The 20,297-nt window shown below is 47.3% G+C and overlaps 3 protein-coding genes and 1 pseudogene across 4 annotated transcripts; all 4 read right to left on the bottom strand.

The window, feature by feature from the left end:
- Positions 1–58: 58 nt before the first annotated feature.
- IFI35 (interferon induced protein 35) lies at positions 59–16,198 on the bottom strand. Its single transcript, XM_081577427.1, has 7 exons — positions 16,054–16,198; positions 1,703–1,801; positions 1,298–1,445; positions 1,121–1,227; positions 833–1,019; positions 631–737; positions 59–405 (listed from the first exon to the last, which is right to left on the bottom strand). Exons 1-7 carry the CDS (start codon positions 16,057–16,059, stop codon positions 214–216), a joined length of 846 nt encoding a protein of 281 aa, XP_081433553.1. The 5' UTR covers positions 16,060–16,198; the 3' UTR covers positions 59–213.
- On the bottom strand, positions 9,710–10,884 carry LOC145541296 (aminoacyl tRNA synthase complex-interacting multifunctional protein 2-like). Of its 2 annotated transcripts, none has more exons than XM_081577425.1 (2): positions 10,814–10,884; positions 9,710–10,693 (listed from the first exon to the last, which is right to left on the bottom strand). In XM_081577425.1, exons 1-2 carry the CDS (start codon positions 10,826–10,828, stop codon positions 9,866–9,868), a joined length of 843 nt encoding a protein of 280 aa, XP_081433551.1. In that variant the 5' UTR covers positions 10,829–10,884; the 3' UTR covers positions 9,710–9,865. The 2 variants fall into 2 exon arrangements, with proteins under 2 accessions (XP_081433551.1, XP_081433552.1); XM_081577426.1 differs by having other exon boundaries at positions 9,710–10,486; positions 10,691–10,857.
- Positions 12,582–14,557, bottom strand: LOC145542371 (uncharacterized; annotated as a pseudogene).
- A 1,521-nt stretch (positions 16,199–17,719) lies between the features above and the next one.
- RPL27 (ribosomal protein L27) lies at positions 17,720–20,026 on the bottom strand. The gene is made up of 5 exons (XM_081577447.1): positions 19,991–20,026; positions 19,667–19,749; positions 18,577–18,746; positions 17,920–18,030; positions 17,720–17,806 (listed from the first exon to the last, which is right to left on the bottom strand). The coding sequence occupies exons 2-5, from the start codon at positions 19,745–19,747 to the stop codon at positions 17,758–17,760; spliced, it is 411 nt and encodes a 136-aa protein (XP_081433573.1). The 5' UTR covers positions 19,748–19,749; positions 19,991–20,026; the 3' UTR covers positions 17,720–17,757.
- Positions 20,027–20,297: the final 271 nt, after the last annotated feature.

Here is a 20,297-nt window from a genome sequence, read left to right on the forward strand (position 1 = left end):
GCCTCCTTCCATGCCCCATCAAGTTTCCTTTCACGAAGTGAAATGAGGAAGAGAATCATGCCATTCGGGCACTTTTACTGTTCTCAGCATTTCACCACTCCTAATCCCTCCCTCCGTCGACCAGCCTCATCACTTTCTCCTGTACGTGCCTCCAGCCCCAACCTGGTTTAAGAGCCTTGGCAGAGGGGTGGGCTTGATAAGTAGGGCGGGCTCCTAGCCTGACTTCGAAGTGAAGACTGCCAGGCCCCGCTGTCCCGGGGGTACAACTGTCACAGCTTCCACCTCCCCGCCGCCACGGGTGGGTTTCTGGAAGTGGATCTCCAGGACGTCTTGTAGCTCCGGGCTGTCCAGGACGTCGGGAATGTTGAGCACCAGCACCGACTGGGGCACAGGCTGGGGCCTGACCTGGAAAGGGAGCCAGGAGATGGGCAAAGGCTCACGCGGGTTGGGCTTCTGGGGGGCAGAGGTCAGGGCAGGTGATGATCCTGGGAGTATGGGAGGGGGCAGGAGGCCTGGAGAGGTGGGAAGCGGATAGGTCAGTGGGGTTTTGGGGCTGTGATCCCTCCTTGGGCGTTTCTGGTGTGCAGACAGGTGGCCCAGCCCAGTCCCCATTTTTACCTTCCCACTTACCTCGGCCTTCTGGATCTTCCCGCTCATATAGGGAGAGACTCTCAGACGGGACTGCTGCTTACCCAGTGGCACTGTGAACTGGCCCATCTGGCACAGGTGCTGGGCCACTGTCGGGACAGGGAGCAGGAGACCTTCAGCATCCAGGGCTCTCCCCTCCTGTGGCCTGATGCCCCTGTTTTCATCTCACCAGCAAGGCCCTTACCTTCATCCTCAGTAAAGCCCAGCATGACACCCCCTTGCAGCCGTTCTCTCATCTCCACGTCACCACCTCCATTCTTGGTCTTGCCAAAGAAGATCTCCAGCTTGTCCAGCAGCTCTTCCTCACTTAGCTTGAGCTCGGCAGGAAACCCACTGACTAGCACTCTCTGGTCATTCATCTGGCTGGACACCTGGGGAAAGACAGGAGGAAGTGGTCCCAGACACAGCCCAAAGCCCTTGTGCCCAGTGCACGGGGCCCCCTGCAGGTCCCAAGGCCCTGCCACTCTGTCACCTGGATGGTGGTCAGCACGGGTAGCTCCAGGGGCTGGACTTGAACCCTCAGCCGGAACCCTTCCACGTTGATCTGATGCTCCTTTTGCTGTAGCACCTGCTTGGCCACTGAGGAAGGGGAGCAGGGTTGGTCCTAGGAAGCCTCCCAGCCTCCCTCCCAGGGTTTCCTGGAGCTCACCATTGGGGTCATCAAAGGTCACCAGAGCAGAGCCTCCAGGCAGAGGGTAACAAATCCGCACATTCGAAACCACAGACTTGGCCATTGCCTTGCCCTCCTGAAAGTGTCCTCGGAACACCAAGGGGGACTCGGGCACAGGGAATGGGACCTGTGGGTGGGGGAGGAGAAAGTGATGCAGACTTCAGAGTTGGGGAGAGTCCACCACTCCCTCCCAGGAGGGAAGCACCCCCAATTATATGTGACTGATGCTGAGTGCCAGGGATTAATCCTGAAACGAGAGCTGGATGAAGAAGTGGAATAAGTGAATAAGTGGATAAGGTCACACAGCAAGGAAATGGCACAGCCAGGAGTGAAACTAAGACTTCCCCAGCTTTCTCCACCAGGCTACACCCTCTTGAAGCTTACCTTGTTTTGGGGGCAGTCCCTGAGATTCCTCTGCAGCTCCTGCAGCTCCTGCAGCCTCATCTTTAGTCTGGCCTGTTCCTCCTGAAGGGCCTGGAGAGCCTGTTGGAGCAGAGGGCAACAACCAGAGAATGAATGAGCCACGGGAAGGGTGAGAGCAGGGCTGATGCTCAGCCTGAGAACAACCCAACACATTTACCCTGGCCTGGGCTCGTCCTGGCCCAGCTTGAATGCCCTCATCTTGGCCGCTCTGAAGGGCAGGAGCCTTTGCAGCAGCCATGGCTGGGTCATTCCTGGAGCCCTAGAGTTTAACAAACGCTGATCGAGGGGCTTTCCTGGTGAGTCTGGTGGTTGAGAATCCACTTTCCAATGCAGGGGACGTAGGCTTGACCCCTGGTCTGGGAACTGAGAGCCACATGCTGGAAGGAAACTAAGTCCATGCGCCATAACTATTGAGCCTGCGTGCACTACAAGCAAAGACCCAGCACAGTCCAAAAGAAAACAGAAAACATCAATTGAGCTCCTGCTATGAGGGACTGGGCATGACACAGGGCAATGGAAGACAAAGGTCCAGCCCTCGGGCCTGTATGAAATGGTATTCAAGACAGTTCACAATCACACAACTGATGGTGGAGGACAGCAGGAATTTGGAGGAGGGACTGTCCTGTAGGGGTTAACAGAGCTAGGGAGACCTAGGGGAGGAATAGGGGCTTAGAGTTGTAAGATAAGACTATCAGGTAACATTTTTAGGCACTTAGTGTATATCAGGCACTGTGCTAAGCCCTTCATATGAATTATATCACTCACGTCTTGCAACAACCTTATGAAATAAACACAAACACACTCTTGCCCTAATTTTGCAGAGGAGGAAACTGTAGTTCAGAGAGATCAAATGATTTGCCCACAGTCATCCGGCCCTAGGCAGTCTGACTCCAGACTTTTAATCTGTGCTTTACAGTGAAGAAATCAAAGTCAGAATAGAGGAGTAATTTACCCAAGATCTCCCAGCCTGTCCCATGACTGCCACCCTTTCCACTGTGCCAAGCAGCCTTTCAGACTGGGCGTGATTTGAGGCAGGTCCAGAGAGAGAGTGAGAGCTGACAAATGGCCAAGGGAATGACACCAGGGATGGGAATAAATGCACCTTTGTGGAGTGGATCGCTCACCCTGCGGTTGGAAGCCTGATAAATAAGGTCAGCTCAGGGAAGTGTGAGCTCACTAGGGAGGATGGGACTCTGTCCTGGCCATCTCTGTGTCCCCAGCACAAAACAGGCATTCAGTAAATTGTGTGTTGAATGAATGAATGAAGTGAACGAATGACATAATGGAAGCATATTACAGAGGGTGCTGAATCATTCAGGGTGAGTTCACTCTGTTTTAAGCAGACGAAATCTAGGGCTTGACCAAATAATGCTGGTTAATGAGTAGTGAGAAATAATCAGTGATTCTCAGGGGCAGCGAGATGACATCCGTGAGTCAGGGGAGCCCGTGTAATGTGATGTGGAGAGGTGGGGACTCTGACATCCTGGAGACAGCATGTCCCCACTAGAGTGGCAACGCCATCTTGGCTCTAGCCAAGTTTTCTTCACATGGAATGTGGTTTCAGTATCCTATATCTTCCCGTTTCTAAGGGAAATCAGAAACCTGAATTTTTTTATTTGAAAAAGATGGCTTGACTTTAAAGAAATATGACAAATAAAATGCATTCTTGAACTGGATTCAGTCCTTAACCTATCTTCTTATTTCTGCTTTAAATCTTGATCTAATTATACATATTATTTGAAAACCTAGTAATTGGCAAGGCTATTCAATACGTAGCTTTAAATAAGTAAATTTATTTATTTTTAAAAGCTAAAAGCTTCATAAATACAATTTAAAAAAATATTCAAGCAGGGGAGTTTATCAGCAGGGAAATGGAGAACTAGTGAAGATTTCTGAAAGGGGGAGTGAGGTGATGGATACAGTGTTTAAAATAGCTCAATTTGCCCATCAAAAAATGGGCAGAAGACCTATGTAGACATTTCTCTGAAGAAGACATACAGATGGCCAAGAGGCACATGAAAAAAATGGTCAACATCACTAATTATTAGAAAAATGCAAATCAAAATTACAATGACCTCAGACCAGGTCAGAATGGCCATCATGAAAAAGTCTATGAATAATACATGCTGGAGAGGGTTTGGAGAAAAGAGAACCCTCCTGCACTGTTGGTGGGAATGTAAATTGGTGCAACCAGTTGGAAAACAGTATGGAGGTTCTTTGAAAAACTAAAAATAGGGGCTTCCCTGGTGGTCCAGTGGCAGAGGATGTGGGGTTGATCCCTGGTTGAGGAACTAAGCCCGTGTGCCACAACTACTGAGCCCTTTCACCACAACTGGAGTCCATGTGCCTCAGTGAAAGATCCTCTTGATGCAAGGAAGACCCCACATACTGCAACTAAGACCTGACGCTGCCAAAAAATAAACAACTAAAAACAGAGTTACCCATATCATCCAGCAATGTTGTTCCTGAACATACATCCAGAAAAGATGAAAACTCGAATTTGCAGAGTTTTCACTGACACATGCAGCCTAATGTTCATAGGAGCACTATTTACAATAACCATGACATGGAAGCAAGTTAAGTGTCCACCAATAGATGAGTAGATAAAGATGTTTTATACACACAATGGAGTATTACCCAGTCATAAAAAGAATGAAGTAACGTCATTTTGCAGCAACATGGATGGACCTAGAGATTATCACACTAAATGAGGTAAATCAGATGAGAAAGACAAATATCATATAATATCACTTATAAGTGGAATCTGAAAAAAAGATACAAATGAATTTTTGACAAAGTGAAGACAGACATAAAGAACAAACTTGCAGTTACCAAAGGAGAAAAGGGGTGAGGGAGAGATAAATTAGGAGTTTGGGATTAGCAGATGCACATTACTATGTAGAGAATAGATAAGCAACAAGGACCTCTTTTATCACACAGGGAACTATATTCAATATTTTATAATAATAGAGAAGACTCTGAAAAAGAATATGTATATATGTATAAGTGAATTACTTTGTTATATACCTGAAGCTAATACAACATTGTAAATCAACTATACTAAAAAAAAAAAAAAAAAAGAGTTCTATCTGACAGTGATGGCAGGATGGACTGGAGCAGCAGGAACCCTGAACAAGGAAACAAACCCAGACTCTGCAGCTCTAATTCTCACAGATGTGACAGGGGTGACCCGAGCCTCTGGCGGTGGGCACAGGGAACACGTGCGGGGGAGTATGTCCCTTAAGGAAAAGCCCCCAGACTCTGGATGTTGTATTAAGGAGACAGAGGGGACAGACTGGAGAGACAGTGCTAAGGTTGCAGACCTGAGTGTTCAAGGGTTTGGTATAATGTCATTGACCCAACAGGCAAGGGAAGAGAGCCAGTAGTTATTGGGGACCTGCTAAATGCCAGGCACAGTTGGAATCCATCCCATTTAAGTATCATGAAACTGCTTCCTATCTCCAATTCCCAGCTGAAACTTCAGACTTTTCAAGGACAACACAGGCCGATTATAGTCATTTACTTGAATTCAGGACTTCCCTGATAGCTCAGTTGGTAAAGAATCCGCCTGCAATGCAGGAGACCCCGGTTCAATTCCTGGGTTGGGAAGATTTCCTGCAGAAGGGAAAGGCTACCCACTCCAGTATTCTGGCCTGGAGAATTCCATGGGGTCCATGGGGTCGCAAAGAGTTGGACATGACTGAGCAACTTGCGCTTGAATTCAGCTATACATGCTATTTATTTACCTAACATTAACTTGGTCCCTAAGTGGAAGCCAATATCCGCCAGGTGCTCAACTGAAAAAAAAAAATTGCTATCCATTTTACATTGAGCTCATTGAGACTGTAAATTCTGGATACTTAGGAGTGAGTTAATAATTTGAGGTTCATTTGACTACATGCAAGCATTCTTCAGAATGCTGAAACTGAAGCTTCAATATTTTGGTCCCTTGATGCAAACAGCCAACTCATTAGAAAAGACCCTGATGCTGGGAAGGATTGAAGAAGAAAAGGAGAAGAGGGAGGCAGAGGATGAGATGGTTGGATAGTATCACCGATTCAGTGACGTAAACTTAGGCAAACTCCGGGAGACAGTGTTGGACCTGGAGGCCTGGCATGCTGCAGTCCATAGGGTCGCAGAATCAGACATGACTTAGGTACTGAAAAATAACAACAACAAATGCATTCTCCTCCTTATTTGTGAAGTTTAGAACCTGACCACCCCTACGATAAAATCTCATGCTATCTGTGTTCATCATAGCAGTATTGGCAGGCAGTGTAACATGACAATTAAGAACATAAATTCTGGGGTCAAACCTCCAGGACTTACATCCAGCTGTTCTTACTATTGCAAGACAATGGGCAAGTTGTTTAACTCTCTCTGCCTTGGTTTCATCTATAAAATGGGAATACCAATTTCTACCTATGTATAATTTTACTTGTAAAAGTAGTTTCTGGCATCTGATGAGTGCTATGTTAAATGTTTTGTATTTAATAATCCCCATTTGATAGTTGAGGAACCTGAGATCCATTAAGGTTAAATAATACGGGGAGTTTCCTGGTGGTCTAGTGGTTACGATTCTGGGCTTTCACTGCCATGGCCTGGGTTCAATCCCGGGTCAGGGGACTGAGATCCTCTAAGCCAGTGGTCCCCAACCTTTTTGGCACCAGGAACCAGTTTCACAGAAGACAATTTTTCTGTGGACTGGGGAGGGGGATGGTTTGGGGACAATTCAAGCGCATTACATTTATTGTGCACTTTATTTCTATTGGGACTTCCCTGGCGGCTCAGACGGTAAAGAATCTGCCTGCAATGAAGGAGACCCAGGTTCAATCCCTGGGTTGGGAAGATCCTCCTGAAGGTGGGCATGGCAACCCACTCCAGTATTCTTGCCTCGAGAATCCCATGGACAGAGGAGCCTGAGGGGCTACAGTCCATGTGGTTGCAAACAGTCAGACACGACTGAGTGACTAACACTATTTCTATTATTATTACATCGGCTCCACCTCATATCATCAAGCATTAGATCCTGGAGGTTGAGGACCCCTGATATAGATTGTCTGCTCTGCACCATGCAGTCCTATATTATAGACTCTGGAGACAAATGAAAAAAAAAAAATGGAAAAAAAAATGACAATAAAAAAAAAAAGGAAAATATGTTCCCCCTTCATCTGGTTATGTCCTAGTACAAGCCATGCAGTGGGACCAAAATTAACAAAAAAGACCCCTAGTGGGCAAAAGTGAGTCAAACACAAGGCTATTGAAGACACAGGGTCCAGGAACAGGATTCGGTGGATAGGACTCTGGGTTAGAACAGTATGTGCTAATGATAGAAGCCAAGAAGGTGGAAGAACTCATCCAGAGACAGAATGAATGATCTTTGGGACTTCCCTGGTGGTCCAGTGGTTAAGAATCCATGCTTCCACTAGAGAGGGTGGGGGTTCGATCCCTGGTCAGAGAACTAAGATTCTGTATACTATGCTGCTGCTGCTGCTGCTGCTAAGTCGCGTCAGTCGTGTCCGACTCTGTGCAACCCCGTAGACGGCAGCCCACCAGGCTCCCCTGTCCCTGGGATTCTCCAGGCAAGAGTACTGGAGTGGGTTGCCATTTCCTTCTCCATCTGTATACTATGCAGCACAGCAAAAAAAAAAAAAATCTTCAAAGATACCTAGTTAGTTTTCAGGAAAGATAAAGGAATGCAGAGGATTCTCAGGTGGCCCTAAGGGTAAAGAAACCACCTGACAATACAGGAGACACAGGAAATGCAGGTTTGATCCCTAGGTCAGGAAGATCCCCTGGAGAAGGAAATGGCAACCCACTTCAGTGCTCTTGCCTAGAGAATCCCATGGACAGAGGCTCCTGGTGGGCTGCAGTCCATAGGGTTGCAAAGAGTCAGACACGACTGAAGCAACTTAGCATAACGCATGCAGAGGAATGCTGAGAGGAAAAAGAGGGCATAGTCAGGACAGGGCCAGGGCCAGAATTAGGTAGTGTCAGAAACACAAAGGAAGAAGAAAAATAAAACAGGCAAAAGAAAAAGAGGGCTACAGGGAAGTCCCCTCCCTCATTTGCTTCCATATTTACTCATACAACTATCAACTACGAGGCATCTACTTTGTTCCGGACCCTACTCTAGGCTCTGGGGATACAGTAGTGAACCAAACAGAGAAAACTTCACTGTGGAGCTTTTACATTCTAGGGGATGAGCCATATGTGTGTGTGTGTGTGTGTGTGTGTATGTGTGGTCAGTTCTGTCTGACTCTTTGCGACCCCATGTACTGTAGCCCGCCAGGCTCCTCTGTCCATGGGATTTTCCAGGCAAGAATATTGGAAAGTGAAAGTGTTAGTTGCTCAGTCGTGTCTGACTCTTTGCAACCCCATGGACTGTAGCCTGCCAGGCTCTTCTGTCCATGGGATTCTCCAGGCAAGAATACTGGAGTGGGTTGCCATTTCCTTCTCTAGGGGATCTTCCCGACCCAGGGATCAAACCCAGGTCTCCTGCATTGCAGACAGATTCTTCACCATCTGAGCCACCAGTCATTTCCTTCTCCAGGAGATATTCCCAACCCAGGGATCAAACCCGAATCTTCTGCATTGGCAGGCAGATTCTTCACCACTGATATAGGCCATGAGTATAAACATGAGAATTATCCATGCACAGATATTTAAAGTCACAAACTAAATGAGATAAACAAGAAGGGGTCCAAGTGCTGATTTCCGGGGCATCCAACTCTTAGAGATCGAGGAACAAGGAAGAACCAGCCGAGGAGAATGCAGAAAAGGCTAGTGAAACCGGAGGGAGAGCAGGCATGAAGAACAACATGTTTAAGGATGAAGAGCCTGGGCTGGGCACAGTACTGCTAACAGGCCTTCTGCCAGGAAGCATGATAATGATTTTGAGATTGAGCAACCCCCCCCCCAAAAACAGTCCTGCTTATCATAAGGAAATGGTCAGCACACATACAAGGATGATTATTGTAGCCTTGTTTACAACAGAAAAAAAGAAGTCTACATGGCCAACAAGAGAGAAACAATTCAATATAAAATATTAGGTGCTATGTGCTTAGTCTGTCTGGCTGTTTGTGATCCCATGGCTTGTAGCCTGCCAGGCTCCTCTGTCCATGGGATTTTTCAGGCAAGAACACTGGAGTGGGTTGCCATTTCCTCCTCCAAGGGATCTTCCTGACCCAGAGATTGAACTGGCATCTCCTACATCTTCTGCATTGGCAAGTGGATTCTTTACCACTGAGCCACCTGAAAAGCCCATATAAAATATTATGTAGCAATTAAAACACATAGTAATGAGGAACATTTAACATGGATAAATGCTCACAATAAACCAAAAAAACAAAATGTAAAATTGCCTATAAATATTCTTCCTAGTCTGTTGATTTTAAATGTTTTAATTCATGATGATATTTATTAAAGTATGGGAAGGCAAAAAAATTCTGGGAAGATAGACATCAGTTCAGTTCAGTTCAGTTCAGTCGCTTAGTCGTGTCCGACTCTCTGCGACCCCATGAATTGCAGCACGCCAGGCCTCTCTGTCCATCACCAACTCCCGGAGTCTACCCAAACCCATGTTCATCGAGTCGGTGATGCCATCCAACCATCTCATCCTCTGTCGTCCCCTTCTCCTCCCGACCCCAATCCTACCCAGCATTAGGGTCTTTTCCAATGAGTCAACCCTTCGCATGAGGTGGCCAAAGTATTGGAGCTTCAGCTTCAACATCAGACCTTCCAATGAACACCCAGGATTGATCTCTTTTAGGATGGATTGATTGGATCTCCTTGCAGTCCAAGGGACTCTCAAGAGTCTTCTCCAACACCACAGTTCAAAAGCATCAATTCTGCGGCGCTCAGCTTTCTTCACCGTCCAACTCTCACATCCATACATGACCACTGGAAAAACCATAGCCTTGACTAGATGGACTTTTGTTGGCAAAGTAATGTCTCTGCTTTTATTTATTTATTTATTTATTTTTAATTATATGATGCTTTTATTGATACTTGATCTTGGGCCTAAATAAAGGCTTTGATTTTAGTAGGAGTCCCTTTACCAATAATAGGCACGAAACAGCACCATTCTTAAAATCGAAACCCTTGAAAATCAGTGGCCGAGCCTCACTGAAGGAGCTTGAGGGCCGTGTGGAAAGGGGCCAGGTTTTCGCAGGCCTGCATCCATTTCTGCACATTGGCCGGCGCCGTCCCACCACAGCCCCCCGTCTGCCGGAGCACAGACCACAGCACCACGTCCGCCACTGTGAGCTCATCCCCCACGAGCCAGGGGGTCTTCCCGAGGGCAGAGTTCATGGAGCGGAACACGGCGGCCTTCTCTTTACTGCTGCCCTCTTTCAGCTGAAAAATAGCTATATCCACCCAGCTATCTATGAGGGTTAAGTTCACAGCATCCTGCTTCTGGCCAAAGAGCGAGAACAGGAAGCGGGCGATGTTCCCTTCCCCTTCGATGGGACACATCGTCTGGACGCTGAACTTCATCTGGGTCTTCGGCACATCCTTCCAGATGAGGGTGAAGCCCAGCTGGTACTCGTGGCGGGGCTGCTGCCTCGCCTGCTCGCCGAAGCACTGCAGGAGGTTGGCCGGCACGCTCCCGACGGCCGAGTGGGTGTGCACCGAGGACAGGACCTTGTAGTGGTCGCACAGCAGCCGGTGCAGCACCAGCAGGGAGAGCGGCGGTGAGGCGGGGTTGGCGTTGATCACGATGTCCTTCAGCGCCCCGTGGTCCTGTCCAAGCATGGCATTTAAGTCCACAGCGCTGGTCGACAGAGCAGCCGGCTCGTCAGCCTGGATTATGTTGGTTACATCCAAGTCCGCATCTGGCGTCTGAATCATCTTGGACAGACCATCAACCGCAGCTTTCAACTCGTACAGACGTTTTAAAATATCGTCTTGGCGGGACTCAAGAGCTTGAAGAGACGGGTCCGAGGCTTCCTGCACGTGGTCGGCGGACGGCGCCGGGCTGCCGGTCCTGCCGTGCACGTTGGGGAGCCGGTACATGCAGGTGGGAAGCTCTACACGGAGAGATCCACTGCCCTCGTGATAGGGCTTTACCTGGTATATCGGCATCCTTCTGGGAAGCAAAGGAGGGAAGGTGGCAGGTGAGAGACACGAACGCTCACAAACCGTCCTGTCTCTGCTTTTAAACATGCTATCTAGGTTGGCCATAACCTTCCTTCCAAGGAGTAAGCGTCTTTTAATTTCATGGCTGCAGTCACCATCAGCAGTGATTCAGGAGCCCAAAAAAAGTAAAGTCTGACACTGTTTCCACTGTTTCCCCATCTATTTCCCATGGAGTGATGGGACCAGATGCCATGATCTTAGTTTTCTGAACGTTGAGCTTTAAGCCAACTTTTTCACTCTCCTCCTTCACCTTCATCAAGAGGCTCTTTAGTTCTTCTTCACTTTCTGCCATAAGGGTGGTGTCATCCGCATATCTGAGGTTATTGATATTTCTCCCAGCAATCTTGATTCCAGCTTGTGTTTCTTCCAGCCCAGCGTTTCTCATGATGTACTCTGCATATAAGTTAAATAAGCAGGGTGACAATATACAGCCTTGACGTACTCCTTTTCCTATTTGGAACCAGTCTGTTGTTCCATGTCCAGTTCTAACTGTTGCTTCCTGACCTGCATACAGGTTTCTCAAGAGACAGGTCAGATGGTCTGGTATTCCCATCTCTTTCAGAATTTTCCACAGTTTATTGTGATCCACACAGTCAAAGGCTTTGGCATAGTCAATAAAGCAGAAATAGATGTTTTTCTGGAACTCTCTTGCTTTTTCGATGATCCAGCGGATATTGGCAATTTGATCTCTGGTTCCTCTGCCTTTTCTAAAACCAGCCTGAACATCTGGAAGTTCACGGTTCACGTATTGCTAAAGCCTGGCTTGGAGAATTTTGAGCATTACTTTACTAGCATGTGAGATGAGTGCAATTGTGTGATAGTTTGACCATTCTTTGGCATTGCCTTTCTTTGGGATTGGAATCACAATGCCATTAATAGAGGTTGTCTCTCAGCAACAAATTTAGGGTGATTTTTTTGGGGGGGGAACTCTAATTCTAGGTTTATTAAACACAATTCTTTTACTCTACTCAACAAACACAACTTTGTCTAAAATGCTACAAAGTTACAAAACTCAAAACAGAAAATTTATAGTACTGACTATACAATAAAAGCCAGAAAAGCCATGTACACATTGCCAAGGTGACCCGCAGGACCACCATGAATACCAACACAGTGGGGGTTCTGTGGTGACCTGGCACACCTGGCTCTCAACTTACCAATTTCAGAAAGAGAGGGAGACGTGGGTGTGTGTGTGTGTGCACGCACACATCTAAATATAACCATTTTGGGTAGATAACTGGGGGTATCTTACCCTAGAGGTCAGAAGAGGACTTAGGCAGGGGAGCAGGGCCAGGCTAACAGGGATCGCCGTTGTGTAAAAGCATGTCCTTTCCTGTGGGACTCCATAGCCCTCCAAGTCATCTGTAGAATGGGACAATGTGCTCCCAGGCTGGGGTTGACCCATCACTAGGAGCCCCCTGCTCATCTCTGCTGGCTTTGCCACAAAACCGACTCTCAGGAACTAGAAACGTGGAAGCTTTCTAGCTAGAAAACAGGAGGGCATCTTTACAAGCAAGACGCCAACCAAACCAAACCCACAACACTCTGCAGCCGGAACTCTGCTGCCCCGGGAACATCTCAACTGCTCCCTTCACCTTCCAAGTCTGCCCCTGAGGAGGGATTTCCTTCCTACCAATCCTCCTTCGGTTAGAAAAGTGACAGAAGTGAGTTGGATGGGGTAGAGCTTCAGTGGCCCTGATTATCGGGAGGAGTCGGAACTGGAGAGGCTCCTGTGGTGGCGGCAGCCCCGGGAGAACAGGATTGCAGGAGCACCATCTGTCAAGGGGAACGTGACTTTCTCCTCAACCTTGGACCTGTGCTATATGGAAGGCAGTGGCAGCATTCTTCAGGGGCTGGGGAAGGGGGGATCGCCTGGGTGGTGGCCAAGGCCAAGGAGCCAGCGAAGCAGCAGCTGTGATGTCCTGGTCATCGATTTATTCTCTGTCCATGAGCTTCAGCACCTTCTCAGCCTCATGTGGATTTTCAAACTCATGCATAGGCATAGCCTTTAGACAGATGGGGGTGGATGCTTTCTACAGGCGTATGTCAATCATTTTAATTTTCCCATAGGTGGAGAATATCTTCATGATGTGATCCTTGATCCCATTCCTGATGAGCTTCCCCATGCGTTCTTTGGTGGGTTTAAGGGAAGGGTTCTTTTCCTTTCCTTTTCATCTCTTTCGGCTGGTTTACACTTGGAGCGTGAACGCCACCTGTTGTCACGTCTGTGCCAAGAAGGACTGGAGAGCCAGAGGAGCTGTTGGAGCTGGAGCTGGGGAACATGCTGGAACTTCCTGAGCAGCTCAATGCTGAAGATGAGCTAGAGTCGCTGATGGAGCCTGTGCTGGTGCTGGAGCCCAGACTGGAGGCAGAACTGAACCGAGACCTGAAGCTGCTGCTACCACTGGAAGCGCTGTGCCTGTTTTGACTTTTATCTCTGCAGGGACATCACTTTGCCAACAAAGGTCCATATAGTCAAAGCTATGGTTTTTCCAGTAGTCATGTATGGATGTGAGAGTTGGACCATAAAGAAAGCTGAGCGCCAAAGAACTGATGCTTTCAAATTGTGGTGTTGAAGAAGACTCTTGTGAGTCCCTTGGACAGCAAGGAGATCAAACCAATGAATCCTAAAGGAAATCAATCCTGAATATTCACTGGAAGGACTGATGCTAAAGCTGAAGCTCCAATACTTTGGCCATCTGATGTGAAGAGCTGACACATTGGAAAAGACCCTGATGCTGGGAAAGATTGAAGGCAGGAGGAGAAACGGGTGACAGAGGATGAGGTGGTTGGATGGCATCACTGACTCAATAGACATGAGTTTGAGCAAACTCCGGGAGACAGTGAAGGACAGGGAAGATTGGCGTGCTGTGGTCCAGGGTCTATGAGGTCTCAAAGAGTCAGACACTGCTCAGTGACTAAACAACAAATGATCCTTCTTGCTTGACTCCTTGGTGGCCCTTTTATCTTTAGAGTGATACTTGGCCTTTTCATCAGAGTGAACTTTGCATTTAGTAGAGGGTGCCCTAGTCCTGGATTTCATATTATTTATCTTTGCCTCCTAGTAAGCTCTTCTTACTATACAGAGGATAAGATGGTTGGATGGCATCATCGACTCAATGGACATGAGTTTGAGCAAGCTCCAGGAGTTGGTGATGGAAAGGGAAGCCTGGCATGCTGCAGTCCATGGGGTCGCAAAGAGCTGGATAGACTGAGCGACTGAAATGACTGACTGAAGCTCTTTTTTTCCTGTCCTGATGAAACCACTCCCCCTTTCTGAGGTGTTCAAAGCAGCAATGGCGGTCTCACTTATCTGAACTCTCACTTCTAACTTGAATCTGAGAAAGGATCCCTAATTGACTGCAATTTGTGCCAAAGTGCATCATCTTCCCACTGCTGTGGCTTCCTCCTGCTCTCAGGGTTATTTTTCAAAATTACAGTTTCCTGAAACCACCTTCCTTATTTCCTGTTTAAGAGGAAAGTCCCTCTAAGAGAGCAGTTTTAGGACTTCCTTGGTGGTCAAGTAGTTAAGAATTCGCCTGCCTGGGATGAATTGAGAGAGTAGAATTGAAATATATACATTACCATATGTAAAATTTGATAGCCAGTGGAAATTTGCTGTATGACGTGGGTAGCTCAAATCCAGTGCTCTATGACAACCTAGACGGGTGGCATGGTGTGGCAGATGGGAGGGAAGTTCAAGAGGAAGAGGACATACATATACTTATGGCTGATTCATATTGATATATGGTAGAAACCAATACAATATTGTAAAGCAATTATACTCCAATTAAAAATAAATACATTAAAAAAAAAAGAATCCACTTGCCAGTGTAGGGGACTCAGGTTCAATCCTTGATCTGGAAAGATCCCACATACCTCGGAGCAACTAAGCCACAACTAATTGGCCTATGCTCTAGAGCCCAGAAGCCACAACTACTGAGTCCGTACACCTAGAGCCAGTGTTCTGCAACAAGAGAAGCCACTGCAATGAGAAGCCGGCATCCCGCAACTAGAGAGTAGCCTCCAACTCACCGCAACTAGAGAGAGTCTACTTGGAACAACGAAGACCCACCACAGTCAAAAATGAATAAAATAATTTTGAAAAGAGAGAAAGCAGTTTTAGCAGAATGGTAGGAGGTGGGGGTGAATCAAGATCGTCCTGGGGAACTGGAGTTCTGAAAATGTTGGTAATGTTAACAATAATGAGCAGGTATTGAGTACTTAGTTTGTGCCAAGCAGAGTGCTCAGTGTTCACTGTGTATTTTAGGGATTATTTAGTTTAATTCTTGCAGGTAGGTATTCTTCTGTGGAAGTGTTACTGTTATTCCCACCATACAGATAAGGGAATAGGACTTAGATTATAAGCATTAGAGAGGCTAGTAACTTGCCCGGGGCCACACAATTGGAGGAACCAGGTTCTGAAACTAGTCAGGCTGGCTCTAAAGTCTGTGGTCTTTCTTCCTACAGTTGAGAGGCAGGCGAAATGAACCGTTTCGTATTTGTAACAGATGGGGTAGAGAGGGAGAGGGAGAGAAAGGCTGAAGAATTTAGATGAGATTCATTCATTCAACAGGTGTCTACTGAGTGCCTACTGCATGCCAGGCACTGGTGATCAAAGTTAGACAGGCTGAAACAGAGGACTAGCCAGCAGAGGGCTTAGTCTACTGTGAGCAGGGGCATTCATGGGTTGGGAAAGGAGGGACCACAGCAGACGTTGAGGGTGGGGGGGAGCTTAGGTCCCAGAAGAGGAACACTTCTTCCCCTCATCCTGAAGAGAGTCCTAGGTTAAGTTGAAACGGAAATGTAAGGAGGGGAGGCATTTGTTGAGGAAGATCTCAGGAGATAAAGGTGTGAGCAATTCCTAAATTTTTAGGGGTCACAGAACCCTTTTGAGTATATAATGAAAATGATGGATTCTTTCTCCAGAAAAATACACATCCGCACAAGGAATTCATGATCTCCTGAGGTGCAGTTTTTAGAACTATCTCTGAGGCAGTTAGAGGACCAACACCCTAGAGATGTCATCCCAGCCAGTCTCCCCCAGGACCTTTTGCAGGTCTAAGAGATGGGCAGCAAGAGGCTTGCTTGCTAGACTCTGAGAAACCAGTAGATTCCTGGCCAAAAAGGGCGCTCCTGATTCTCCCCACCCCCAAGACCCTCCTCCTCACCGACATAGTCTGGAATCCAGTTGGCAAGAGGTGAACCTTCAGAGCTGTGCACACACTGGCAGAGTCCCCAATAACTAAAATCTTGCTTGTACTTTGAGGAGCTTTGGTCTCACCCACCGGAGCCTGGAAGACACTTCTTTCTTATGCAGGCTGTTTGCTTTCACTTTTGTTTCAGTGAAGTCTCTGCCCCTCCCACACTCCACCCCTGGGTGGCTTCCTGGTCTTCAAAGTCGACTTCCCCCAGCTATGAAGTTACCCCACAAGCAAATACAAACTGAATGCTGGCCCAAATCATCCATTCCTTCCAACCTAGAAATCCCAGTACAGGCCTATCTGTAGAACTTAGTCTGCTTTGTTAATGGCTTAGAATGTTACCCAGAACATGCAGATGTTGATAATTGCAACCATGATAGATAAAAGCCCCAAGTTTGCCAAACTGTGGTAATACCCAGCATTTGAGAGCTGTTACATGTCCAATTCTGCTTTTCATGAATTAACCTTCAGAACAACCCCTGTTTTTCCCATTTTACAGATGAGATTCTAAACTTGTGAGACACAGTATAGAAACCTGCCCAAAGTCCCATTGCTAGAAGTGATACAAATATCCAAGTACTTGAATTTTTGCCACCAAGGGAAGGTTTATATTTTAGTTCCAACTGTGACTCGAGTAGGCAAGCTGTTAACACTTATCAGAGACATCCAGGGCTTCCCTGGTGACTCAGATGGTAAAGAATCTGCCTGCAATGCAGGAGACCAGGGTTTGATCCTTGGGTTGGGAAGATCCCCTGAAGGGAATGGGTCCCCACTAGTATTCTTGCCTGGAGAATTCCATAGAGCCCTCCAGCACTTAAGGATGAGTCAAATGCAAGTATAATTAAATACTGCAGGATGTTTTCTACTTTCACCCAATCCAGGGTTTCCCACTATTTTGGGCCCCTTTCTCAATCCCTCTAACCCTCATGTTAGTATGCCAAGTGTGAGGCTTGGCAAGTAGGCCCATTTGAATCCTAGTCCATTTAGTAGCTTAGAACCAGCTTGGCTAGAGAGCCTGTTTCATCAGTAAAACCTGATCACAGTTAAGTACCCAATGAGAGGTAAAATCTCAGAAAAAAGAGCCAAATGCCTTTTCAGCAGAACAGTGGTGTCAAGTCAGAGCCTAACCCCCTTTCTCGCCAGACCATTTGGGATCTCTCCTTGGTGCAACTAGGAGTGGTGGCACTGTGGCTCAAGCCTTCATTGTTGGCGTCCGTCCCCATCTACAGCAGTTCTCCAGCACTTGAAGAATCTGGTACCCAGGTTCAACAAACCACAATTCAGCAATTCTCAATCCAAAGGAGATGGTGTGCTCTTAGAGGGGTCTTTGGATGTTACAATCTGTGTGTGTGTGGAGGGAGGGTTCTCTAAACATGTAATGGGTGGAAGCCAGGGAAGCTTAAACAAGTCCACACCTAAAATTGTCCACAGTAGCTCTTCTGCGGAAAGAGTTCAGTATCACATTTTACCCACTCAGTCAGACAGACCATTAAAAGATTATGAGGCTGAGGACAGAAGTACCCCGTGTCTCATAAAAGCAGACATAGCTTTTATTTTACATCTTCCCACAGTCCCTCATCCACCAATGTCATCTCCCAGTCTAATAACACAGGAAATAGCCAGACACGTAGACTTTCTTTTTTTTTAATATTTTTATTAACTGAGACAGACCTAAAACCGCAGCTTCTGAAAGAACCATTTGTTCTTGCCGGTCTTGTATCTAGAGGGGGAAGAAAAAAGACACAAATGAGAGGAGGAATCACAGAAGACAAAACTGTCTTCATGGAGGACAGTGAAACCACACTCCAACATTCACTACCAAAGCCTTCTTACCTCTCCTCAAACTTGACCTTTGCCTCTCGTCGGGCCTTGCGTTTGAGAGCAGGGTCTCTGAAGACATCCTTGTTGACAACAGTTTTGTCCAAGGGGATATCCACAGAATACCTGGGGACAATGGCAGGAAAGTAGGAGCAGCCCACAGGCCGCCAGGGCCCTCTCCCCTCCACCCCACTCCTGGGACATTGGCATGTTATGGTCTGACTCTACAGGAGTTACCACCAACACAGGCTAAAGTCACGTGATATTTTCTGTACACACCCAATTTTAACAAAATCCTCCACATAGATTCAAGCCACTGAAAAACTTCATGCTTCATTCTCTCAATTTCCCACAACAACCCTATCCTATACTACTATTATCCTTGAGAGAGGAAGAGGGCAGGCCAGATCTTGTGTTTTACTGTGGCTGGAAACAAATGGAACAATCTCTACTTAACACCTAAGCTTGGCCAAGTCAGGGAAGTCACTTCAGAAGTGACAGGAAAGTGAACAGTGAAAGAAACAATACTGGAAACCACTGCCAATGACAAATTGAAAATGATGTCTCTCCCCACACTACAGTGGCTCCCAGGTTGTCGGTTGTCTTCTTATTCAGTCGGGCAAAGAAGGGGGAAAGAGAAGTCACTTTCATTTCCATTCTTGAAATGCTCACCTTGTGGGCATGAGGTGATTATAATTATAAACTTTCACAAAAGACTTGATCTTTGACCTCTTGGCGATTTTCTTCTTGCCCATGGCAGCTGTCACTTTGCGGGGATAGCGATCAATTCCAGCCACCAGAGCATGGCTGTAGGGTCGGTCTGAGGTGCCATCATCAATGTTCTGAAGGAGCAAGAATTACATGTTACTAGCCATTTAGGCCCCATGCTAGAATAACCCTGTCCCTAGGCCTCTCAGACCCACTACTGTACAACCCACACAGCAAACATTCTAAGTGCTATGCTAGATGCCCAAAGAGTAACAGTGAAAAGGGAGGTATCTTTCCCACCAGGAAAAATCTGGAAGGATTCCTGGGAAGTAAGAGATTTAAACTGTAACAACAGTGAACGATTATAATTAGTGATTGCTGTATGTCAAGCACCGGTTCTCAGGACTTGATGTCTCTTAATCTCCTCCAGGACTGGAAGGGGTAGAGGCAGGATGCCAAATCTGGCCGTCCAACTCCAAAACCAGCCTCAGGGAGATGGAGGAAGGGGAGCCAACGGTGCCCCAGTCAAAAACAGTGGTGTATGTGACCAGAGCTTAGGGAAATGTCATAAAAGGCTGAAGACATAGGCAGAAAGCAAATACCGAAGAGCTAGGTTATGCTAAGTGACCATTTGGACTAGAAACAATTTCTCGTCTTTTTGCGGAGTGCCTGCAGCGGCACTTACTATGCTTCACCTCAGGTGAAACTCTAAGCCTCTAAACCTCGGCAGTAGAAAGCAACCTTACGGTAACCATAAAGATTGGACATGACGACATCTATAAAGCAGTGCCACGGACCAAGCAAGAATTCATAAACGTTGGCCACTACTATTATTAAAAGGCTATTTCATAGAGGACGCGTTAGGTGTTAGCTATCCAATTCAACTCCCATTGTTTATTTTGCGTCTTTCTCAAATGGTCTCATGCATTTACAACCCCCCCGCCCCGCAATGCTCAGGGAGTAATGCCCCCAAACTAGGTCTTGAATTTCAAGCTGCCCGCCAGCCCAGCCCGTTCACGGGATGCAAAGGCGCACAGGCCCGGTGAGCTGGTACCTTCACGATGACCGCCTTGCGTCCGGAGTAGCGACCGGCCAGGACCAGCACCACCTTCCCGGGTTTCATGAACTTGCCCATTTCTGCAGAGGAAGGAGAAGGGGTCGCTCAGAAATCCGCCAGCTCAGGCTGTGGGCCCCGGAACTTCAGCTGCGCTCACTGCCGTCTCGGTTCAGGTCGCCTGCGAGCCCTGCTCGCAGAACAAGACCTGGTACGAAGCCGCCAGAGACCGAAGAAGGGAGAGCACCACGCACCACCCTGCAACTCGACCCCTAGGCCGCGGATGGCGACGGATTGGAAACCCCAACCACTGCCACTACTCACCGGCAGCTACCACTCGGGACTACAGCAGAAAAGAAGGAAAGGCATTTCCGCTAACCTTTCACCCCGGGGAGCGTGATCTCACTTCCTGTCCCGCCCCCTTGGGCTTCTCCCCTCCTCTTCCGCGCCGCTTAGAATCTGTGTTTAAGGAAGGAAAAGCTCTCGGGCGGAAAGTAAGGTGTGGCGGCTCGTTTATTCAAATCAAACTTTATTAGCAGCTCCAGCAGTAGACGGGGCAAAGTAATTTTGTCTCCCGCGGAAGGCTTTTAAGGTGGACACAGCTGCTCCGCTGCTCCACTTGTTGTAGGTC

Source organism: Giraffa tippelskirchi, chromosome 3, assembly GCF_054371585.1.
Source record: "Giraffa tippelskirchi isolate mGirTip1 chromosome 3, T2T-mGirTip1v1.2.pri, whole genome shotgun sequence".
NCBI lineage: Eukaryota > Metazoa > Chordata > Mammalia > Artiodactyla > Giraffidae > Giraffa > Giraffa tippelskirchi.